The sequence below is a fragment of the Arachis stenosperma genome, chromosome 6 (assembly GCF_014773155.1).
Source record: "Arachis stenosperma cultivar V10309 chromosome 6, arast.V10309.gnm1.PFL2, whole genome shotgun sequence".
Classification (NCBI taxonomy): Eukaryota; Viridiplantae; Streptophyta; class Magnoliopsida; order Fabales; family Fabaceae; genus Arachis; species Arachis stenosperma.
The window spans coordinates 143,368,855-143,395,159 of NC_080382.1; the positions used below are offsets into that span (position 1 = coordinate 143,368,855).

At 34.2% G+C, this 26,305-nt stretch overlaps 1 protein-coding gene and 1 non-coding gene across 2 annotated transcripts; one reads left to right on the forward strand and one right to left on the reverse strand.

Moving 5' to 3' along the window:
- Positions 1 to 771: 771 nt before the first annotated feature.
- Positions 772 to 1,773, forward strand: LOC130934895 (uncharacterized). The gene is made up of 2 exons (XM_057864418.1): positions 772 to 1,026; positions 1,561 to 1,773. The coding sequence occupies exons 1-2, from the start codon at positions 772 to 774 to the stop codon at positions 1,771 to 1,773; spliced, it is 468 nt and encodes a 155-aa protein (XP_057720401.1).
- An 11,517-nt stretch (positions 1,774 to 13,290) lies between these two features.
- On the reverse strand, positions 13,291 to 13,362 carry TRNAD-GUC (transfer RNA aspartic acid (anticodon GUC)). The gene has a single exon. It is a non-coding gene; the product is annotated as a tRNA-Asp (tRNA).
- Between the last annotated feature and the right edge of the window lie 12,943 nt (positions 13,363 to 26,305).

The following is a 26,305-nucleotide window of genomic DNA, read 5'->3' on the forward strand; positions in this document are numbered from 1 at the left end:
ATACTTCGGACGAGGACGAGCCCAAATATGAATTGATAATCCCGGGTCCTGAAGACCGGGTCTGCTTTGGAAGGGTTAATGAGGCAGCCCCTCATTTTTTCTTCATGTACGAATGTATGATCACCCGTTTGGGTGTTTTTCTCCCTTTCTCGGCTTTCGAGATGTCCGTTTGCACCATTGCAAGGTTGCCCCTACTCAACTCCACCCCAATTCCTGGGGTTTTTTGAAGATTTATCAGTTTATAAGTCACGCTTTAGACTTCCCGACTTCATTGAGAATCTTCTTTTATCTTTTCCATATGACTAAGCCCTTTAGTGGGCTAAACAACAAACAACAATGGGTATCCTTCCGAGCCATTCAAGGTCGGAGGATTTTCACCCTTTTTGACGAATCTTTCCACGACTTCAAAAACTTTTTCTTCAAGGTTCAAGCTGTAGAGGGCCACCACCCCTTTTTTCTGGATGAGCATTCCTCCCCTCGCTTTCCCCTTTACTGGCTGCCAGCCACCCCTTGTGAAAAGATTGGTCTAGATGACCTAGACGAGGTGGAGGCGGCCATTGTAGGGTTTTTCCGAGAAGCGTGGGGGAAGTCCCCATACTTGGATACCAGGAAAATTCTCCAGGGTACACCGACCTTCGTTCAATCTCAAATAGGTAGTGCATGCATTCTTTATTTCCGAAATGTTTCCGCCGACTTACATTTTGCCGACGAGTTGTTGACTTACATTTTACCGACTTGTAACTCGGTTGTTATTTGTTTTCTTTTGTAGATATGGCAAAAAAGAATGCTCAGGAGGCCTACCAAAGGGTCCGGGAGGCTAAGGCGAAGTCCCGGGCTAGGTCCGGAGTAGTCATCTCTCCTCCCCCTCCCCCTCCTCCTCCTAAGAACACTGGCACTCCTACTCAACCTATTGTTCTTTCTTCCTCGAGCTTGCCCCGACCACCCCCCTCTGCCCAAATTCTCTCCGAACCCGAGAAGAAGAAGCGCAAGACTTCAGAGTCTGGCTCGTCTTCCTTCGATGGTGGGGTTAAGGCGGATGCTATGGCATTCGTCCGAAAGAACATCTATCCTTTTATACATATGGATGATGTTTCTGTTCGGAACCACCTTACCACCATGGCCGAGGAGAGTTTTAGGACGGCGGGTGTTTGTGGCAAGCTTTTGGACATTTTTGAGAAGGCTCCCCTTAGCTCCTTGGGTGCAACCTCGAGGGTTGAGGAGTTGGAGGGGAGACTTCGTATTTTTGAAAAACATGAAAAGGAGCTGAAAGAGGAGAGAGATAGGTTGAGGAAGGAGAGGGATCACCTGAAGGAGGAGGAGGGTAAGCTACGGGCCCAATGTACCTTGGAGGCTAATCTGAGGAAGACGGCGCAAGACAGCTACCACAGCTTATTTCAAGATATTGTGGCCGTGAGGAAGGACTTGCTGAATTCTCGGAACGCATATGCCGAGTTGGAGGACTCTATCGCCGATGGTGCCGAGGAGTCTTGGAGGATTTTCTTGGAACAAGTCAGAGTTATCGCTCCCGACTTGGACCTTTCTCCGCTCCATCCCGACAAGGTAGTTATTGACGGTGCCATCGTTGATCCTCCCGTCCCCGAGGTCATTTCCGAGTCAGACCTGAAGACTCGGGGACAGAGAATTATCGAGTCTCCTCCTCGTCCTACAGATGCCTCCGGTTCTTCTTCCGTTCCTCCTCCCGGTCCTGGTGGTGTTCCTCCTGGTGGTGTTCCTCCTGGTGGTGGCGATTCCTCTATTCTGTCCAAAAAATGACTTTTTATCATTGTGGCTATATGGGGGCCCGGTCTGTGGGTCCCCTCTTTTTTAAACTTCTATTTATTTACTGGTGGTTTGTGAACAATTTCCTTCTGGCCTTTTAAGGCCGTAAACAAAATATTCTGTTCGTTGCCCTTTTTTGGATAAGGGTTTTTAAACAAAATAAATGCCCTTTTTGGATAAGGGTTTTCTAATCAGAGTAGGCGCCCCTTTTTTGGATAAGGGTTTAAGTTACTTTGCGCGTGTGCATGCTTTTTTCTATTTTGGTATGTTTGATCTTTTCGGAAAAACCTTTTGTTGGCTTGCATTGTTTTCTTGAGCCTTTTCCGTGCGAAGGCTTGTATGCAAACTTTAAACTTTCTCAGGTTCTCATATCTCTTTTGTTATCCTTTATACTCAACTTTTGCTTTAGTGAGTTTTTATGACTTAGGTTATTTTTGTGATGCGCTTTTCATCTACTCGGAACTCGGTTTCCTTTTACTCAGAGTTCTGTCGAGTTTGCGTTACTCGGGCTCCTTTCGACTTAAGAGTCGGATAATTCCCGAGTTTAATGCGATCAACTCGTATAACCTCTTTACACCGACTTGTACCTCGTCGTTTCATCCTGACGACCATGTTAGGTCGGTTCATGGGATTTTCACGCTTTGTCGAGCTTAAGTCGGTGCGTTTCGTAGAAAGACTTATAAATATAGAGAAGGATATTTAAGAGAAATATAGTAATGAAAAAGATCTTTATTAATCGGGAAGGTACCTTTGTGCTACTAAGGGTCTTGACAGTATATTTTCCCTTAGCCTCTACTATGATGCCTCGTTAAAAACCCCTCTCCAGAAAAAACCCTTCTTTGGGAAAAAATCACGAAGCTGGGAAAAGAGTACATCAGGGAGTAGAGTTCGCTTTTAACTGTAGTACCTTTTCATATTACAAGCATGCCACGACCTGGGTAACTCAGTGCCATCCAGGTCGGTTACTTTATAGTAACCTTTCCCTAACACTTCTTTGATTTTGTATGGCCCTTTCCAATTTGCGGCGAGCTTTCCATCTCCCGATTTGTTGACTCCAATGTCGTTTCTGATTAAGACCAAGTCATCTACGGCAAATGTTCTTCGAATGACTTTTTTGTTGTATCTAGTAGTCATCCTTTGCTTTAATGCCGCTTCCCTTATCTGGGCGTTCTCTCGGACTTCGGGGAGCAAGTCGAGTTCCTCTTTGTGCCCCTGTACATTTCCGACCTCATCGTGGAGAATTACCCTTGGGCTTTGCTCATTGATTTCTATGGGAATCATGGCTTCTACCCCATAGACTAGTCGGAAGGGTGTTTCTCCTGTGGCGGATTGGGGGGTCGTCCTATAAGCCCACAATACTTGAGGGAGCTCTTCAGCCCAAGCCCCCTTCGCTTCCTGTAGTCTCTTCTTCAAGCCTGCCAGTATGACTTTGTTAGCTGCCTCGGCTTGCCCATTGGCTTGTGGGTGTTCTACCGAGGTGAATTGATGTTTGATTTTCATACTAGCTACCAGGCTTCTAAAGGTGGCGTCGGTGAATTGGGTTCCATTGTCTGTGGTTATGGAATAAGGTATTCCGTACCTTGTGATGATGTTTTTGTAGAGGAACCTGCGACTTCTTTGAGCGGTGATAGTGGCTAATGGTTCTGCTTCTATCCACTTCGTGAAATAGTCTATTCCCACAATCAAGTATTTGACTTGCCCTGGTGCTTGGGGAAAAGGTCCTAACAAATCCATTCCCCATTTTGCGAAAGGCCAGGGCGAAGTTATACTGATTAGCTCTTCTGGTGGAGCCACGTGGAAATTTGCATGCATCTGGCATGGCTGGCATTTTTTCACAAAGTCTGTGGCATCTTTCTGCAAGGTCGGCCAATAGAATCCTGCTCGGATTATTTTCCTGGCCAGCGACCTTGCTCCGAGATGATTTCCGCAGATCCCACTATGTACTTCCTCCAACACCTTCGGATCCTTTTAGCCTCTTTCTCCTCTTTGGGGAGGATGTCGAATTTTAGGTATTCGACTAAGGGATTCATCCATCCGAGGTTTAGACCGACTACCTCAAGTACCTTCTGTTCGTCTTCTGTTTTTGATACCGAGGGTTCTTGGAGGGTTTCTTGGATCAGGCTTTTGTTGTTCCCTCCGGGTTTAGTACTTGCTAACTTGGATAGGGCGTCAGCTCTGCTATTTAGATCCCGAGTTATATGCTTAATCTCGGTTTCCGCAAAGTGCCCGAGGTGTTCCAGGGTTTTTTCCAAGTATTTCTTCATATTGGGGTCCTTTGCCTGATACTCTCCACTGATCTGGGAGGTCACCACTTGTGAGTCGCTGTAGATCATCACTTTTTCAGCGCCAACTTCTTCTGCTAATTTTAATCCGGCAATCAAGGCCTCATATTCTGCTTGATTGTTTGAAGCCGGAAATTCAAATTTCAAGGAGACCTCTATCTGGGTTCCTTTTCCATCTACCAATATTATGCCTGCGCCGCTTCCCGTCTTGTTGGAGGATCCGTCTACATAGAGTTCCCATGTAGTCGGTTTTTCCTCTTGTTCACCTGCGTATTCCGCAATGAAGTCGGCGAGGCATTGGGCTTTAATTGCCGTCCGAGTTTCGTATCTCAAATCAAAATCGGAGAGCTCTATTGCCCATTGAACCATTCTCCCCGCAACATCCGTCTTTTGAAGGATTTGCTTCATGGGTTGGTTCGTACGGACTCTTATTGTGTGAGCCTGAAAGTAGGGTCGTAGCCTTCGTGAGGCTATCACTAAGGAGTAAGCAAACTTCTCTAGTTTGTGGTACCTTAGCTCAGGACCTTGTAGAACCTTACTGGTGAAATAGACCGGGTGTTGTCCGACCTCGTCTTCTCTGATCAGGGCTGATGAGACAGCCTTGTTTGCAACGGATAGGTATAGGACGAGGTCTTTTCCCAGTATTGGTCGAGTTAATATAGGAGGTTGGCTTAGGAATTTTTTGAACTCTTGGAACGCCTCCTCACATTCCGGAGTCCATTCAAACTGGCATCCCTTCCTTAATAGGGAGAATAGGGGAAGGGATTTTAGTGCCGATCCTGCCAAAAACCTGGAGAGGGCGGCAAGTCGGCCATTGAGCTGTTGAACCTCTCTCAAACAAGTCGGACTTTTCATTTCTAGGATGGCTCTGCATTTGTCGGGATTAGCCTCAATCCCTCTTTGTGTTAGCATGAAGCCTAGAAATTTCCCTGCTTCTACTGTGAAGGCGCATTTTGCGGGATTTAATCTCATCCCATGCAACCTTATAGTGTCGAAGACTTGTGAGAGGTCGGTTAAGAGGTCGACTTCTTGCTTGGTTTTCACTAACATGTCGTCGACGTATACCTCCATTAGGCTCCCTAAATGGGAGGAAAACACTTTGTTCATCAGCCTTTGGTACGTGGCTCCTGCATTTTTTAGCCCGAATGGCATGACCACGTAGCAATAGTTGGCCTTTGGTGTGATGAACGATGTTTTCTCCTGGTCGGGTTCATGCATCGGGATTTGGTTATATCCCGCGTCCATGAATGATAGGTATTGATACCCTGAGCTGGAGTCTACCAGGGTGTCAATACTCGGTAGAGGATAGGGGTCCTTAGGACACGCCTTATTCAAGTCGGTATAGTCGACGCACATTCTCCATTTACCATTTTGTTTTTTGACTAGCACTACATTGGCTAGCCATGTTGGGTATTTGACCTCTCTGATAAAGCCGGCTTCCAGGAGCGCCTGTACTTGTTCTTCCACTATGGAGGCTCTCTCGGGGCCGAGTTTGCGTCTTCTTTGCTGTACAGGTCGGGACCCTGGGTAAACCGAGAGCCTATGGGACATGAGCTCGGGATCAATCCCAGGCATGTCGGAAGCCTTCCAGGCGAAGAGGTCGGAATTAGCTCTTAGGAGTTCACCCAACCTTTGTTTCAGGGCTTGCCCCAGGTTGGCTCCTATGTAGGTGTTTTTTCCTTCCTCCTCACCGACTTGTATCTCCTCGGTTTTTCCTCCCGGCTGAGGTCGTAGCTCTTTTCTGGTCCTGGCACCACCTAATTCTATGGTGTGGACTTCTTTGCCCTTCCCTCTCAGATTTAGGCTTTCGTTATAGCACTTTCTCGCCAATTTCTGATCTCCCCTCACCGTTGCTATTCCTCCAGGAGTCGGGAATTTCATGCAGAGGTGAGGGGTTGATACCACCGCTCCGAGTCGATTAAGGGTAGTTCTGCCAATTAAGGCATTGTAGGCTGACCCTTCATCGATGACTATAAAGTCTATGCTCAGAGTCCTTGATTTTTCCCCCTTTCCAAAGGTAGTGTGAAGGGGTAAAAATCCCAGTGGCTTTATTGGCGTGTCCCCTAATCCGTATAGGGTGTCGGGGTAAGCTTTCAACTCTTTTTCGTCTAACCCTAGCTTGTCGAAGGCGGGCTTGAAAAGGATGTCCGCCGAGCTTCCTTGGTCTACTAGGGTTCTGTGGAGATGGGCATTAGCTAGGATCATAGTTATCACCACGGGATCATCATGCCCGGGTACTATCCCTTGCCCATCTTCTTTTGTAAATGAGATAGTGGGGAGGTCGGGTGTCTCATCCCCGACCTGATAGACTCTCTTCAGATGTCTTTTGCGAGAAGATTTGGTGACTCCACCTCCCGCAAATCCTCCTGAGATCATGTGGATGTGTCTCTCAGGGGTCTGTGGTGGAGGGTCTCTCCTGTCCATATCGTCTCGCTTTCTTTTTCCATGGGTGTCCGACCTCTCCATGAGATATCTGTCAAGCCGACCTTCTCTAGCCAGCTTTTCTATCACATTTCTGAGGTCGTAACAGTCGTTGGTGGAGTGACCATATACTTTATGGTACTCACAGTATTCGCCGCGACTTCCCCCTTTTTTATTTTTAATAGGTCTTGGGGGTGGCAGCCTTTCAGTGTTGCAAATTTCTCTGTATACGTCCACTATAGAAGTCTTTAGAGGAGTATAAGAGTGATACTTCCTGGGCCTCTCGAGACCGAGTTCTTCCTTCTTCTTACCTTCCCTTTCTCTCTCCCTAGAGGAGGAAGTAGGTCCAGGTCGTGAACTCAGGTCTCTTAATTTTGCATTCTCTTCCATGTTGATGTACTTCTCGGCCCTTTCTTGTACATCACTTAGAGAAACGGGGTGTCTTTTAGATATAGACTGTGAGAAGGGACCTTCTCTAAGTCCATTGACTAACCCCATTATTACTGCCTCCGTGGGCAGGTCTTGGATCTCTAAACATGCCTTGTTGAACCTTTCCATGTAGGCTCGTAGAGACTCTCCGACCTCCTGTTTTACTCCCAGGAGGCTCGGCGCATGCTTTACTTTGTCTTTCTGAATTGAGAATCTCATCAAGAATTTCCTTGAGAGGTCTTCAAAGCTGGTGATGGATCTCGGGGGGAGGCTATCGAACCACTTCATCGCTGCTTTCGATAAAGTGGTCGGGAAAGCCTTGCATCTCGTAGCGTCGGAGGCATCAGCTAAATACATCCGACTTTTGAAGTTGCTAAGATGATGCTTTGGGTCCGTAGTCCCATCGTAGAGGTCCATGTCAGGGCTTTTGAAGTTCCTTGGAACTTTTGCCCTCATTATGTCCTCGCTGAAAGGATCTTCTCCGTCTGGGAGTTGATCTTCCCCTTCATCGCGGGAGTTCTTGAGGGAGGATTCTAGCTGTAAGAGTTTTCTTTCTAACTCTTTTCGCCGTTCCATCTCCTCTTTAAGGTACCTTTCGGTTTCCTTTTGTTTCTCCCGCTCTTGCTCCAGTTGTTCTAGGCGGCTATGGACCAACCCCATTAGTTCAGTCATATGGGATGGTCCACCTTTTTCTGATTCACGCCCGTCTGAGGAGTTTACCTTCGGATTCTTTACTCCAGAGGTACCCTCTCTGTGTTGATCATTGTCCTGATGTTGGGCTGTGTCTTCATTGTCATTGCCCATGTCTAGATTCTCTTGTTCCGAATCTGTTTCGACATGGCCTTCTTCATGGGATCTTTCTGCCATCGAAGGATGATCTCGCGGGTCCCCGGCAACGGCGCCAATGTTACGGTAGGTAACCGGAGATTAGTCCAATGGATGGCGTTTGGCGGCCCAAGTGTATAGTGGAGGAGAACTCTAGGTTTATCCGCAACTCGGGAGGCTCCGTCCGACTTGTGCTCGCGTGTGAATGGGGGGTGGTACCTGCAAGGACACTCCGATGCCTAAGTTAGCAAGGGTGTAAGCAGGTCTTAGAGAGTATTGGACTTAGGAATACCTGAGGTGTGTCAGTGTACTTATAGTGGTGAGCCAATAACCACCGTTGGAGTAGTGCCGTATCTTTAGGATAATAACCGTCCCACTATCTTAGGGAGGTTAAGATATGGCTTTAGGAAGTGGTTAGAGAGATTTTAGGGGCGGTTACTCATTTGAATGGGTGTTTACCTGCCAGCTAATCTCACAACCGACTTCTTCGTACCAAGTCGGGGTGGACACCGACCTCGTGAGTGGAGGTGGGTGCTTTGCTAGGCTTAATCCAATGGATCAGGCCTTTCGATTGGACCTGGGCCCTTAACATTGGGCCAGGGTATGAACAATATATATATTTAAATTTTGTAAATTTGAAGCTCCAAATAAATATAAACTTTCATTAATTATCAACTGATTTAAACGACAAAAACGAGATCTAACTATGTCTCAATTATGAGGTCACACAAACATAAGTCCATTTTCAAAATATAGGTCCAAAATATGAACTTCTCAGGTAACCTATTCACTAGAGATAGAAAAGTACTGGTCCATTTATTAAGAGTTTTTTTTTTTGTCTTATTTATTCATAGTTCAAAGAAAATAATATAAAATTGCATAGGGTTCGAATTCTGGGTTAAACTCAGGAAAAAGAATATAAACCTCATACTAGTGTAGTGATGAGAGTGAGAGTGTGTATGTTCTGTAAGACAAAAAAAAGAAAAGAAAAGAGAGAAATAAAAAAAAGACATTAATTAAATAAAAATAAATAAATAAATAAATGGGAAAGGAGAAATGGGCCGGAAGTTGGGCCACAAAAGTGTTTGCCTCAAGTTAATTCGAAGATGAATGAAGAACTTTGAGAAGTTGAGCCCAAGAGTGTTCGCTCCAAGTCTAAGGATGAATGAAGGGCTTTGTGATGAAGTAGTCTTGTGTGTAATACACGACCGTTACATCGCAAAATTATCGTCCATCTTGAAATTATTTTGGACAAATATTCTTTTGAGCCTAGCTAGCTTCTAGTCCAGGCCTCCTTTCTGAAGTAGTTGTTTCTCCCCTTTAGCCTGAAGTTTAATATACATTAGACTAAAATTATAAAAATAATGAAGGTGATTGGGTAGGAGGATTTATGGCAAATTTGGGAACCGTCACGCTTTTCAAGCAGAACTATGAGGTGTCTTTCATGCTCTCAACATGGCATGGGATTTGGGGATGAGGAGAATTATTATTGAGATTCATTCGTTGGAGGTTTACAAAGAAATAAGTAAAGGAAGGAAAAGCCAAAATTATAACTCCTTGGTTAGAGAAATTCAGAAACTAAAAGATAAGTCTTGGGAGATCAAAGTCATGCACACACATAAGAGATGAAAGATCTCCTTTTTTTTTGGTTTCTCACAGTATCTCCCAACCTGGCAGACTAAGGACTAATCTGTCGTCAATGGGTTGCTGCATGCACAAGGCGGGATTCGAACCCCCAAGACTTGCTTAAACGAACTAGTGAGCTAACCACTAGACCAACCTAACTTGGTTGAAAGATCTCCTTTTAAAAGATGTAAACACGGGTACTAACCCCTCCAACTAGTTTTTTGTTTTCTTTTCTTGGGCTTAGCCCCTGCTGGTTTAGTAAAAAAAAAATTATAAAAATAAATTATTAAATATAATTATTAACTCATCAAATTAAAATTAATATATATATATATATATATATAAATATCAACTAACAAATATTAAAATAATTTAAAATTATAATCTATTGATACATATGTGAGATAATTCGAAAAATATATATTTTAAAATTGAAAAATATTAATGGTAAAAATCTGTTAATTATGAATATTTATATGTATGAATATATAAATATTATGAGTATAAAATTATAAAAGTTATTTGTGTGAAATTATAAATATTCTGTATAAAATTATAGATATTAAATTAAAGATATTTTAACTATTTTCACTACATGGAACAAGAAAAGAAAAAAATAGATTAAAAAAATTACATGCATAATAGGCTGAAAATAATAAAGAAAATTCACCAGAATTAATAAAATTTCTAATAGTAAATAGGGGAAAATATGTTTGTAAAACAATTTGATTATTATAAATGTACTTTCTATTATTATTATTAATGAAATTAATGCATATCTTATTCAATTATTACTATTTGTCACGACGAAAAAATAGTATAAGAAGAAGAAGTATAAATATGTGTTTTGTAATAAAAAAGTTAATAAAAATAAATTTTGGACTATTTTTAGTCTTTTTGTAAATATTATTATTGGGATATGGAAATGTTTAATAATAAAAAAATAGTTAAAAATAATCAAAATTTCGTAATAATTAATTAATATTAAATAAAATAAATTTTTTTTTGTTTTTCTAATATTATTAACTAAGATATTAATACAATTAATCAAGTATTTTATAATCGAAAATATTTAATAACCAAAATAAATTAGACAAAAAGAATCATAATTTATTTTATTTATTATTTATTAATTATTAATTATGATAATTAATAAATAATAAATAAAATAAATTCTGATTATTTTTTATTTTTTTAATATTATTATCCTGTAATACTTAATTTCAATAAATTTTTTTAATAATAATTAGTGATCTCAGTAATTATTTTTTTTATAATATCTTTTATTTTAATAAATTAAGAATTAATTTATTACAAATAAATTCAGAGCTTTGTGTTATTGTTATTAAAGGGATAGAATAAGTACTTAGATTGCCTTGAAATATACATATAAAAAACAACAAAAGGAACAGTGTAAACGGTCCCATGCATATCCCAAAATGTTCAACAATGATGATGTATATACTATATATATTTGGGCCATGCTCATCTTCACTTTCTTTCTATTTTGTTTTCCCTTTTTTTTTTTTTTTTGACTCTCTAACATGCCTTGTACGATAGCAACACCATCCCTTTCCAGTCCCAAACACTTTAATTGGTTACACATAAGTTTTTTTTTTTTTTTTTTAAAGAATAGATTAGATACCCTCAAATACTCATTACACAAGAGTGAATAAATTTTTAAAATGGTTCTGAGATTGATGTTGTGCATTAAAATTGTTCTTGAAATTTTAATTGCACTAATTACGTTCTAGAAATTAGAAAAAATTGTACCATATTAGTCCTGATCCATTTTTCGTTAATGACGCACTGACATAGCTTGATGACGTGAGCCTTTGATGACACGTGTCACCTCATGGTTTGGCCACATGTAACAGTATGATGACATGTTAGTTATCGAAACGTGACATGCTGACGTTGATAGTTATGCCATGTTTCATAGTGCTATTTTCCCACGTGTCACAATGTTATTTGTTCACGTGTCATCCACTATGTTATCATTATATATGCACCAAATTGGTCCCTTACTTTGCATCAAATAACTCATTTTAGTCATTGAAATTAAATATCGTGCACCAAATTAATCATTTTATCAGTTTGTTCTCATTTTTTTTTTTGTAAAATTTAAAACTCTCAATAGTTTTTGATACACTAATTTTAATTTTTTATTATACAATTTTTTATAATGAATTTTTTAATTAATAATTTTAACTTGTATCATTAGAGCACATGTTAGCTAAATCCAAAATTTTATTATTATCTCTTGTATTTATTTGTATCTGTTTTAATACTATTCAAGACATGATTACAATAAATGCTTACATTAATTAATAGTGTAATATATGAAAAAGATGCCTAGCTAAGTTATAGATAAAATGAATTATTATAATCGACAGTATAAATCTATCTTATTAATTTAGTGAGAAGTCAATTATATGGAGAATCAAACATCCTTAAAACAGATGAGAATAATGAATTTATATTAATTAACAAATGCCTTATCAAATATTCTTAAAATATTTATTAAGGTGTTAAATATTAAAAAATTTATATTAAAAAATATTATTATACTCTTAAATAACACTCTTTACTAAATTAATATCAATATCTCGTATAATTTTTTTAATAAAATATTATAAAAAAATTGTATAATTAAAACTACAATTTTTAAAATATTTTATAAAAATACTCGTATTTAAATAACTTGTGAAAGCATAAAATTAAAATTAGTGTATTTAAAGATATTAAAAATTTTGAATTTATAAAAAAAAAAGAGAACAAACTGATGAAGGGACTAATTTAGTGTACGATATTCAATTTCAGGAATTAAAATGAGTCATTTGATGCAAAGTAAATGACCAATTTGATACATATGTAATGATGATATAGTGGATGACATGTGGACAAATAATATTGTGACACGTGACAAAATAGCATTATGACACGTGGCATAATCATCCACGTCAGCATGCCACGTGTCGTTAACTAACACATCATCATGCCGTTATATGTGACCAAATTATGAGGTGACACGTGTCACCAATGGTCATATCATCAAGCCACATCGTTAATGAAAAATGGATCAATAACTAATATGATGCAATTTTTTCAATTTCAAAAACATAATTGGTGCAATTAGAATCACAGAAATGATTTTGATGCATAACGTCAATCTCATGTATTATTTTAAGGATTTACTCCACATAAATTTAAATGTAAAGTATATGGGCCTATAACCCCTTACTTTACCAAAATAAATAAATATAAAATATATTTTTTATTATTAATTTTTTATTAAAATTTTAAAATTTATTTTTGTTTTACTTCTATTCTAAAACTTCAATTTTATTTCAAAAACTTTTATTTTACATTAAATTTATTTTTTACAGTTAATTTTTAAAAAAATTTAAAATTAATTCAATAATAACTTAATAAGAAGAAACTTTAATATAAACAATGCAGATACAAAATTCTATCATTAAATTTTAGTTATTATGTATTATTATTATATTAGTCCTTAATTTTTTTAGAATTTAGCAATATATTTGATGCATGCGAAGAAAAATTTCTTAGTATGGAAATAAAAAATTAAGGGTACGTTTGGTTTGTATTCTTATTTTTAGTATTTTTTATTTTTTAAATTTTATAAAAAATAAAAACATGAAGGAGAAAATAAGATTTTATTATTTTTATTATTTTCATAAAATTTTAGAAAATAAAAAACATTAAAAATAAAAATAAAAAATGAAAATGCACTCTAAAAATAGCAGTTAGCACTTGTCCCAGCTTTTTAATGGGCCTGGTTGAATCATTAACAGTGTTATTCCTCTTTCTTGGGCCTAGAAATTCTGTCTGTTTTTGTTTCTCGTTACTCATAATATCTGTCCATCAGATTTCTGAGCCCACAAAAGTACCGAAAAATGTAATGCGCCGTTGCCGGGGATCGAACCCGGGTCACCCGCGTGACAGGCGGGAATACTCACCACTATACTACAACGACTTGCTTGCGAATTTCGTTTACATTTAATTTTTATATAAATTTTTAAATCTCAGGTATTGGAACCATGAACCAGTACTTTTGTTGATCAAACAATGATTTCACGTCATAAATATTTATAGGAAGAAAAAAAGATTAAACAAAAATGGAAAGCAATGGTATATACTTCATATTTAAGAAACATCTCTTTCTGATCACTTCTACATACACCCATGTGTGGGACTTCCATTTTTTTTAATAAAGCACGATTTTAGTTTTTTTTTTTTTAAACTTGGGATTAATTTAGTCTTTAATATTTTAAAATTATATTTTTATCTCAAAAATTTTTAAACAGTTTAATATTGTCATATGTTTTTAGTCTTTAATGATTAAATTTAATACGAATAGTTAACGTAAGCGAGTTACATAAACGTTAATAACATGAAAAAATATAGGTAAATAGTTCATAATCAACTAACTTTAAATAACTGTAATTAATAATAATTAATTTTATATTTTTTTAAATAAAATTTAAATAATTATTAATTAATGACAATTAATTAATATGGAGTATAATTTAAAAATATTTGTTAGTTTGCTGTTAGTTAGACTTTTGTTGGTTGTTTAGCAGAGTTGTAATAATATTATTACTAATTAAGTTATATTTTTTTCATGTGTTACAGAAAACATAACTAAAATGTTTTTATAATACTTCCTTTTTACGATTTTATTTTTGTATAAATTTCAAATCCTAACAATCTATCATTAATGGTCTAAAATCAAAGAAAAACTTTTATATTGTTGATATTGTTGGTATGTCGATTTTATTTATACTGAAATTGAATACTATTAGCTCTTTAATATATAAATTATTTGTGTCAAATTTAACTGTATAATAATATTAAACCCGTATGAAATTCTTTTAAGATTAAAATAAAATATTTAAAATATTAAAAATCAAATTAAAATTCAGCTTAAATATTGAAGAGATCAAGATAATATTTAATTTATTTTTTTTACCCTCTATTATTATGTTTAGAGAGCCTGCTACGCGGTTAGAAAAACAAGTTAAAATAATGATATTCTTTTACATGAACCGTAATGTGGTTGGATAATATAAATCATTGGGACTCATTTATAAATCCAAAAGTTATTTAATGGCATATTACCATGTCATTTATATTTTGACAATATACTATTTAAGAAAATAAACATAAAATTCTAGTTTTATTTCTAGCTATTTTTATTAAGATTGTTTTTATTACATATATAGTTGAGAGAAAGACATTAAAAGGTATATAAATCTGTTTAAAAAAAATAGACAAATATTGTATTGTGTCCAGTTATTTTTGTCTACTAAAAACGAAAAATAATTTAAAAAGAAAATAAATTTTCTCTCTGTTTCAGTGCCCCTATATTTCTATTTTATCTCAGCCAGTAAACCAACATAAAATAACCACTACAACTTATATAATAGTCAAGTCCATTATTTATAATTAACCATTCAAGGGTGTCAGAAGGTAAGAATCAAACGAACTTAAACAAGACTAAATACAACTAATTTAAATTGGTCGAATAGTCAATTCATGTGTTTGCTTAAATAAGTGTCAGAAATTTGAATTTATTTTGTATATTCAATAATTTATTGGCTAGCAATAAACCTTTAAATGAAGCTCAGATCTGCAACGAATTAGTTCTTAATCTGTCGGATTAAAAAATATCGTAAAAAAAAATAAAAAACTAAACATAGAGACAATTTTGCTTGTAGCACATGCAAACTACTTTGGCTCCTGCTAAAAAGAAGTGGTTGCTGAAACCCTTTTTTTTTTTTTGTTATTTCACTAAATTAATCAAATTTCACTACTAGAATGGCATGTTATCCTCCACTCAGAGCCGCTATATTATTTTGCTAATTGTCCCGGGGAACCATCTCCATCACTAAAACAAAACTGTCCCTATAACCCTACTTTCAATACTCAACTAAGAAAACCACCCTAGCTAGCTACAATATTCCTTTCACTCTTTTTAAGTTTGGATAAAATCATATTTGTACTAATTTAAGTAAAGTTAAGTTACATTGTTCATATTTTTTCTTTTATAAGATGTATATCTTATCGATTCAACCATGATTAAATTATAGTCACCAAAAAAAAAAACATGATTAAATTATGAGCGAAGATAATTTTTGTCAAAAGTTACCAAAATTAAATCAAACATTAATAAACATGTAACTGAAGTTTTTTTTTTAATAAACTAAACTAATATATATTACGTTGATTTTTAAGTATATATAAGCTATAATATGCAAAAAACTTAACTAAATACTTAATGCGTAAAAATCTTCTAGAAACAAATAGGCTTATATTATGAGATAGTGATTGTATAAATAATAATGCATATCATACCTTTAACGAGATATGATATCAGTCAAACATTAGTAATATTATTCAAGCTAGTTCATATAAGTTATTACCTAGGAAAAGGAGTGCTATTTAAGAATAACACATGACATAGGCTGATTCTAATTGAGTTTTTTTGGTTTGGTTGTCTACGGTATTTTTTAACTCGACAGGTTCAAAACTAATTCGTCGCGGATCAGAGCTTTATTTAAGAGTCTACTACTGATAAATGAATTGCTGCATGTATAAAGCGAAATTTAAAGTTCCAACACTTACTTAAGAGTGAGCTAACTACTCGACAAACCCAAATTGATTTATACTTAGTGAGTCAAATCAACATAACAATACATAGGGACGATTGAAATGAAGCAATAATAATAATTGCATTTTGGTTGCTCCACTAATTTTGCTTTATGTTAATTGATAAGTGCTTTTCCATTTTCACGATCATTCACTTTTATTTAATTTGCAGGACGGTAGTATATCTTTGTTTAATTTGGTATAAGTCACGTGGGACGATTGGATTGATATCTAACTTTAGTGCTTGCTAATAAGTTTAAGATAGACCCAAAAAAAATAAAAATAAAAATACTGTTATGCCGGTTCAATTTTCAGAAACTTGTAATTGACAATGTTAAAACTTAAAACCACTATATACTTATGAACTCACTTATTTTTTACGTTAACCCATTGAATATTTACACATTGTTTAACAATGACTTAGTAGCAATGTTTATCCCATTTTTTCCAACTCCTTAGCAATTCTAACAATATAAATAATTTCACTATTAACCAATTTGAGTTAGTCGAATAGTTAGTTTTTTCATTACTTAAACAAGTTAAGTATGGAAAATTTGAATTCCGTCTTATATACACACTAACTTATTAATCTTCAATAAATCTTTAAATAAAAATCATAAATAGCCTTTTTTGTTGTCTTCTTTTAATTTTAATAGTGTTTTTGTGACGTTGTAATCTTATCATATATACCTATAACTTTTACTTAATAATAAAATCATAAAATTAAAAGATTTAAAGTTAAGGTCACAATTCAGCTTTTAAAAATAGAAAAGAAATATCAAACTGAGTTATCATTTTTTTTCCCCAAGAGAAGTGTTCATATATATTATCATCAAATAAATATCCTTGCAATTTGATAATAAAAAAATGTTTGTCAATTCATTAATGTAGTATTGCTTAAATAAAATATATTTTTCTTTAGTCAATTCTCTAGTACATGTTTACTTGAGATAAATTAAATCACCTAATTATAATTCATAACGATGAATGATGTGTTTTAAGATAGAGTCTCGTTAGGAAGACAATGAACTATTTGTACAATGTGTACAATGGATTATAGAATTACAAAATGAACATCCCTCATATTATCTAGAATAGTCATTCGAGTACTAGGAATAATAAACATCTTCCCAAAAATTTAAACTGATTTTGGGATTCACATCAAACTCTTTACCTTTCGGATCTAGCGCTCTAATACTATGTCATGATACCATTTATCCCAAAAGTTTCAGCTAATGAAAAAAGATAACACTAATGATTATATCTTTAATACTCCATAAACCTCCAATCCATTGTACACATTGTACAAATATTCCATTATCTCCTCGTACTTTTCGTTTAAGATAAGATAGCAAGCCTCATTTATGTATATTCCAATTTCAACTAGGGGCCGGGTAAATGAGGTCAACATAATATTAATTAAAAATTTTACTGTTGAGTGACGCAAGTTTGATCCTGGTGTTTACTTATCTGAAAAATAAAGTAGATTAAGAGTTTAGGTAAAAAAAAGTCTATTATAATTATTAATATGTGGTTAAATATTTTCTTAATTTTATTTAGAAAGTTGAATTCTATATGTGGTATATGTGCTATCGAGGTTGACTTGGAAAAGGCATACGACAGACTCAAATGGCGTTTTATTAAAGAAACTCTTATTGATATTGGATTCCCCTCTCATCTCATTGAGCTGATCTGTTCATGCATCTCAACCACCAAAATGAGATTGCTTTGGAATGGAGAGACGCTGGATGAATTTCGCCCAACCAGAGGCATTCGCCAAGGAGATCTGATGTCTCCATATATTTTTGTTCTATGCCTAGAAAGGCTATCTCACCTTATTCAAGCGGCAGTTGACAACAATTTCTGGAAGCCTATTAGGCTCAACAAGGACGGCCCTGTGCTTTCACACCTTTGCTTTGCAGATGATCTTATTCTATTTGCGGAAGCGAATATGGAGCAGGCTGATGTCATCCACAGAGTCTTAGAAGCTTTTTGTGTTAGTTCAGGACAGCGTGTTAGCAAGGATAAAACAAGGATCTTCTTCTCCAAGAATGTCAGTTACAACATTAGAACTGAGATTAGTGATAAGCTACAATTCGTAAGAACTGAGAATCTTGGAAAGTACTTAGGTGTTCCAATAATTCATTCTAGGGTCACCAAAAATACATATAAAGAGATTGAAAGCAAGCTAAATGCAAGGCTTAACAGTTGGAAATCGTCTTCCCTCTCTCTCGCAGGAAGAACTACTCTGGTGAAATCAACTCTATCTTCTATTCCTACATATACAATGCAAACTGCTATTTTACCTATATCTACTTGTAATGTCATTGACAGTAAATGCAGAAACTTTATTTGGGGTGAGACAGACAACTCAAAAAAAGTGCATTTGCTGAATTGGAACACCATAACTAAAGCGAAACAGTCGGGAGGTCTAGGACTGCGGCATGCAAAGGACCTAAACCACGCGTATATGATAAAAGCTGGTTGGGAACTTATTGAAAGCAAAGATTCCTTATGGGCAAGAGTTCTCAGAGCAAAATACAAATGTGGCAATGACATTATTCCACAAGTTGAGAGAAGACGAAGTGAATCAAACCTTTGGAAAGGGATCTGCTCAGCTTGGCAAGATGTGGAAAAAAATATGGTGTGGAGAGTTGGTGATGGCTCTCAAATTAAGTTCTGGACAGATAACTGGGTCCCAAACATTGGAAGATTGAGCCAACAGACATTACAGGTAATTAATGAAGTCGATTTAAATATATCTCTAACTGATGTCCTTTCGGTTTCAGGCGGCTGGGATGTTACCAGATTAAAGGAGTGGCTGCCAGATGATGTGATTAGCAAGATAATGAGCCTTGTTCCACCATCCCCTTGGAGATCGGAGAATTATATAGCCTGGGCACCCTCTTCGGACGGATCATTCAGCTTAAAAACAGCCTACCACGCCATTCAAAATGACCAGGTGTCACATGATCGAGTGTTCAAGCTTGCATGGAGCTGGAAGGGACCTGAAAGGATTAAATCCTTCATCTGGCTAGTGGCGCATGATGCTATCTTGACCAACATAGAGAGGAAACGAAGACACCTAACACACAATGATCAATGTCCAAGATGTCACATAAATGAGGAAACAAGTCTACATGTGCTAAGAGATTGCTCTTTTGCCTCTCTTATATGGCAATTTCTTCAACCTAAAGACCAAGTGAAAGAGTTTTACAATCTTGGCAGACACGATTGGCTCATTCACAACCTCTCCAAGACAAATGAGTGGCCTTGCACCTTTGGGGTTGCGATTTTCTCCCTATGGTACTTCCGCAACAAATTCATCTTTGAAGGAATTATCACTAACCCAGCAGCCGTGGCAGAGTCCATTAAAGTGAGGAGCTCTGAGATTAAAAGAGCCATACATAACCTCATCATACCAAAGCAAGTCACTAACTCCATAGGGTGTCTTGTTCGTTGGTACCCCCTCCTGAAAGTATAATCAAGATTAATGTTGATGGTTCCTACTTTTCCATCAACAACAATGCTGCTTGTGGCGGAGTTATCCGAAATCATTTAGGCAGATTTCTAAAGGCGTTCACATGTAATATTGGAAATTGTTCTATTATGCATGCAGAATTATGGGGGGTCATTAAAGGACTCCAACTGGCCATCTTCCACAACTGGAACCATGTTATCATGGAATCAGACTCTCTCGATGCTATCAACTTCATTAAACATGGATGTCCTGCCCTTCACTCTTGTGCATCACTTGTAGAAGAAATCCGAATCTTATCAAGTCGCATCCAACAGGTGCATTGGAACCACATTCTCCGCGAAGCAAATTCAGTGGCGGACATTTTAGTAAAGAAGGGGCAATCAATGCCGCTAGGTCTCCACATCATTGAAGATTCTATTCCTGATATTTTCAATGCTCTTTCTTTTGATTGTATGGGTTCTCTTAGATTGAGAGGGACTCTTTAGGTGATGTTTTTTCTTTTCTTTTGTTGTTTTCTTTTTTCTGTTGGGGTCGTTGACCCCTTTCTTCACCAAAAAAAAAAAAAAATTATATTGACTTGTTTAAAGTTTACAAATCCATTGAACTAACTAAAAGGTTTATATGGTTAATAAATTCAAATAGGCCTTTAAATATATTTTAGGACGAAATAGGCTTTTAAATAAAACAAAGAATTGGGTCACAAATAGAAGAGTATGTAATTTAGGCGCAATCCAAGTATTTTGAAACAGCCCCGGTCAATTCAATACAAAATTTGACTTTGTATGTTTCAAAAGGATTTAAAAATTTTCATCATCTAATGTGTAGACAAAAAAAATTGGTTAATATCTTCATTTTTGGTTAAAAAAATATATTTTAATATTTAAATAAGTTTTTAGTCCTAAAAATGTACTCTTTTATTTTTAGTTTTGGTCCATATAAAACTTTTTTTTTTGTATGATTAAATTTAAAAATGATCTATTTTAATTTATGCCGTTAATTTATTATATTAAATACTGATATGATAAATTAAATATTGATATAACATTTTATATGAGACTAAAACCAAATTAACAAACATCTTATCGGAATTCAAAAACTTATTTAAACCATATTTAAATTTTGAAGATATTGAATGGTATTATTTTATTTAGTAAGTACATATATTTTTAATTCCTTTTTGTTCAATAAAAAAATAAATCAAGACTCAACTCACCCAAGTGGTGGAAGCTGATGAGAAGCAAAGGCCGGGACGGGTTAATAATTAATTAACATAATCTTTGAATAATTCACATATGAAATTAAAGCTCAATTATATACATTATTATATTACTAATCAATCCTTATCCTGAAATTGGATCAAAGCTAGCTTCATTGATATCAAAAGATATCATGAACATGGTTGGTTTTTATTAACATAATCTATTAATTCAGTTTTGTTTGCACATATGTTTCAAAGTGAGTGAAGCCTTTAATTATATTGACGTGTGGTTGCATGGGTTTGGGAGAATTGAAAAGAACTCATTTAATTTGTAGCCAACAACACAATAGTAGTAAGTCTACGGTACGTGCTGCTATCATAAGCTAAGGTACCAATTTTTTAATTTCCACGTATCAAATATTCATTAGTCCACCTTAACCTTAATTATATTAATATATATTTTAAATTTTTCTAAATAATGCTTTGGTGGCAACTTTCACAACCTTTTTCACCTTCTATGTATGTGCGTGTCCAAAACGACTTCGGCGTAACCCTAATAGTCATAGTGTTCGGTAACTTTCTAATCCAATTTTCTTCCAATATGTTTTTTTGATTGATCCCTTCATCATTAAGCTAAAGCTAATCTTCTCAAAGGACCCCATTATTATTCTCTATCTTACCCTCTCCTAAATAATAAATAAATAAATAAAGATTAAAAGAGTGGCTCATCATCTGAATTCCCCACCATCATACCACCTTACATTAAAGTTAAATTCTTTATTTTTTTATTATTATTTTTTTTTTGCATGGAAATTGAATAGTGGTGTATGTAGCATTTGTTTGGTTAAAAACAAATAAATAAATAAAGATACTACCATAATAATACGTACTACATATGAAAGCCACTTTAAAAAAAAAAAAAAGTTTATTTACCTTTATCTTTGGGAAAATGTGACCTTAGCTTTCTAATAACTTTTACTAAATGGTAGACCCCATGTGTTGGGTGTTACAACCTTTTTCACTCTTTAAATAGCATTCCCCTTCTCCTCACTTCTTCCCTTTTCCCCTTCTTTCTTCTCTCCGGTTTAGTATTTTGAAAATACCGGTTTTTTTCTTCCCTCTCTCTCTTTTGATTTTCTTTTGCTTTGCTAATTGATTTGGTGAAGCAACAATGTCCGAAGAAGAAGTCCAATTTTTGTGTCATGGGGAGGCCATGTTCACACCAACTGAGCTAGAGGAGTTGTTTTCCCTCATTAACCAACCCGATTTTTTTGACCCGGCTAGCCCTAGTTCTTTCGGTTCACATGGATCGAACCGGGCAGTTTACTCGACCCACGAGAGAAAAATCAGGCGCAAGCAATCAAACCGGGAGTCGGCCAGGAGGTCCAGGTGGAGAAAGAAGAGACATTTAGAGAACCTCACGAACCAACTGAACCGGTTGAAAGCTGAGAACCGGGAACTGAAAAACCGGCTCGGTTTGGCCACACAACACAACATGCTACTATCCTTTGAGAATGAACACCTAAAATTTGAATCCACAAACCTTCGAGCCAAACTCTTGGATGCATATCAGATCTTAGGAACCATGTTTTCACAATAGGAGCAACATCTCAAAGCATATCATTGAGCTTATTGAGTAGTAGTTGTTCATATATATATATAACTATATATATATAGTAACAACCATATATAAAACTTATTAAGAAGGCTATATATGTACATAGGGAATGTTATCATATATCACATTGATGAGGAGTAAGCTAAGTACGTCGTCGTTTTATTAGTTTAATTAATTACTAGCAATAAACAAAGGTATGAATGAGGTAGTGGCCATTATCTAGCTAGTAATTAGATTAGAGATATTTCTTGTATATATAGATATACAAAGTGTATTTTTAATTATTTTTAAATGCACTCATTGAGTGAGACCCACTATGAGATGAGATGAGACGACCTAGCTATCTATTTTTATGAAATAATGAGACCAACTTCACTTCATGTAAAATCTTCCAAATATATATACACCTATATCTATATAAAGAAATTCTCTTATTCTATTGCCACTCCTGATTAATTAATGTCTTTTGCATTAGCATTATTATATGTTTATTATTTTTTAATTAAATTTTAAAAATATTAGAAAAACAAAACTAACTTTAAACTAACAAATAATGCAGAGCAAAAAGATTTCTCGTGCATAAGATTAAAAGTAGAATACTTTAGGTTTTTTTTTTCCTTGCTTAAAAAAAAACTAACAATTATAAATAATATAATGATACATTCAAGGCTAATGTATCTAGACAATTAATTAATCAATGTATTTATGTATCTAAGTACATTAATTTTTAAATAATGTATATTATTATTATTTTTTATAAATTAATAGATATTTTAAAATGAATAAAATAATTAAAAAAATGGGAGGAAATACTTGGACCTAAGCTAGCATATGGTGATTTAGAGAAGCCCCACGTTGTTGGAACTATAAACGTATAAGTGTGTGTCTGCTTTTTGATGCTGTTGTCACTTTGTGTCTCTTTGCAAATTGTGAAAGGTTAGGTAAGTGATGATGCATGGTGCTTTAATTTGATTAAGAACAATCTAATAATTAATGATACTCCTACTTATTTGATGTTTGATTCCATTGGAATCTCCGTATGGAATATTCTCCAATCTAACATACTATATTGTTGTTGGTGTCAAATAATGTCAATGTATGTAGTCATCACTCATAATCACATTTCCCATGTAAATACGCTATCTATGGTCCAAGTATATATGGAAATTTCCGTAGTGTTTCTTCTTTTTCTTTTTGTGTATCTTAGGTTTAGGGGATATAAGTCATTAAATCCATAGAATTGACCACTACGATTGTGTAAGAAATTTTGTTGAAAGGGATATATTCATCATTGGTGCATATGTGCATGGCTTCTCCACCATCTCAATATCAAAAGAAAATAAAAATAAGAGTATGTTCGACACAAGTAATGATATAAAGGAAAGACATATATAAAAGTGATTATCGAAAAATTAAACAGGAAAAAAAATTTGTAAAAGTAAAGATAGACTTGCTTTATTTTTGCGATATCTATTATATTTTTTAGCTAATATTTGACCAAGAAAGCTATTTAATTTTATATTAAATTTTAGCTGACAAGGAGAACATAAATAATTATATTTTTTGAGCAAAATTTTTTTTAGGTTTGTTTAATTTTTTACATAAGTCTTTTATTTATTTATTTTATAAATTCTAAATTTATTTTTAGGACAAATGTTATGATACTTTTTTTTTAATTTAAGTTGATAAAAAAAGACAACATGTATGAATGGTTATATTTTAAATATAAATCTTAAATCTTAATAATATAAAAATAAAATATTAACTTAAAAAGTAATATGGATAAAAAAAAAGTGTTAGAAATGTGACATTTCTCTAACTATTTATTATATCTCACCTTGTAGTGATGGTCAAATAGCTTAGGCTACCCATCTATAAACTAACAACTTCTGTTGGCATAGTTGTAGATAGAGACACATTTTAGTCTATACACACACACACACACACACACAAATATATATATATATATATAATGAGAGTAATTATTTAATTTTAGTTTCATTTGTTTTTTTATATTTGTGAAAATAGTTATTATTGTGGGAATTGAATTGATTCCTTCAAATTATATTCTCTTTAATCACAGAGTTGTGATTTTTTATTTATTTATTTTGTTACATAAAAGATAGTAAAAGATGCGGTTTTAATTTTTATGTACAAGAAATGCCTTACGAGCTAATTAAGGTGCTTGATTCAATAAGGATCATTCATATTTTACTTTGATATAGATAATAGACTTTTATATAACTAACAAAAATGGATAACACCTTAAAAAAAAAATTACTTTTAGTGATAATTTATTTTGTCTTTATAGGGCGACAATAAAATTAACAGTTAACATATTTGCTGATGACAATCAAATTTTAGTGAGTAAATTTTTACAGTAGTTCCGAAATTGACGTTGTGTATTAAAATCGTTCATAAGATTTTAATTGTATCAATTATATTTTTGAGATTGAAAAAATTATATCATAGTAATTTTTGACCCATTTTCTGTTAACAATGCGCTGATGTACCTTGATGACGTAGACTTTTGGTGACACGTGTCATCTCATGGTTTAGTCACGTGTAATAGTATGATGACGTGTTGGTCAACGACATGTGGCATACTGATATGGATGGGTATACCACGTGTCACAATGCTATTTTGCCATGTGTCAGATTATGTCATGTGTTGCAATGCTATTTGTCCACGTGTCATCCACTATGTCATTGTTATATGTGCACCAAATTGGTCCCTTACTTTGCATCAAATGATTCATTTTAGTCCCTGAAATTGAATGTCGTGCACTAAATTAATTCCTTCATCAGTTTTTTCTCATTTTTTATAAATTTAAAATTCTCAATATTTTTTTATACACTAATTTTAATTATATTTTTTTATTACACATATTTTATAATAAATTTTAATTTTTAATTAATAATGTTAACTTGTATCATTAGAGTATATGTTACCTAAAACAAAAATTTTATTATTACCTCTTGTGTTTATTTGTATCTGTTTTAATATTGTTCAAGTCATGGTTACAATAAGTACTTATATTGATTAATAGTGTAATATATTATTATACCTAAACATAATTGATAGATAAAAAGATCTTTTTGCATGAGATATCCAAACATAAAATTACTTTTACTTTTTCATAAGATCTTTTAAAAAAAGATAATTCAAAAAAAGATATTTTCTTAGAAGCTCATCCAAACAAGTCCTAAATCTATCTTATTAATTTAGTGAGAAGTTAATTATATGCAGGGACGGACATATGGGGGCGAGTGGAGGCCTCAGCCCCAACTTTAAAAAAAAAGATTAATAGTAATAAGTTATTAACTATAATTTAATTTTTAAAAAATTTATTTAGTATTTAGTCTAATATAAATAGAAGTTTAGTCTAACCTAAATATTAATGATTTCTAATATTTAAAAAGTAAGTAAGAATATTAAAAAATTTGAAAATATATTATTACTAATATTTTTTAATTAAATAAAATTTTTTAAATCCCATAAAGTGAATTTTTTTTCTTCTTGTGAGCGTCATTCTTGATTCATTTGGTATTAATTCTCTCTGTTTCAACTACTACAACTGAGAGATCTTTTTCAGCTATAAATGTTGTGAAAAATAACTCAGAAACAAAATAAAAGATGACTTTTTTGCTATTTGTCTTTTAATTATATTGAAAAGAAAGCTGTTGAAAAATTTGACACAGATTCTATTATTGATGAATTTTATGATACAAAGAATCGACCACTTCGTTAATAAAAAAGTACATACATATTTTTTATACTTTAAAATATATTATCTATCGGTATATTTTTGTAATACATTTTACATTATATAATGTTTTGTATAATTTTTTAATATTATATATGTTATTGGCCCCCTCATGATAATATTTCTGGATCCGTCCCTGATTATATGGGAAATCAGATATTCTTAAAATGGATGGGAATAATGAATTTATATTAGTTAATAAAT

Bases quoted from the DNA above. Each gene is read 5' to 3' on its own strand.
- LOC130934895 (XM_057864418.1), top strand. From the start codon at position 772: ATGGCAAAAAAGAATGCTCAGGAGGCCTACCAAAGGGTCCGGGAGGCT. The intron at 1,027-1,560 runs GTTAAGGCGGAT...CATCCCGACAAG, and splicing joins CGTCTTCCTTCGATGGTGGG to GTAGTTATTGACGGTGCCAT.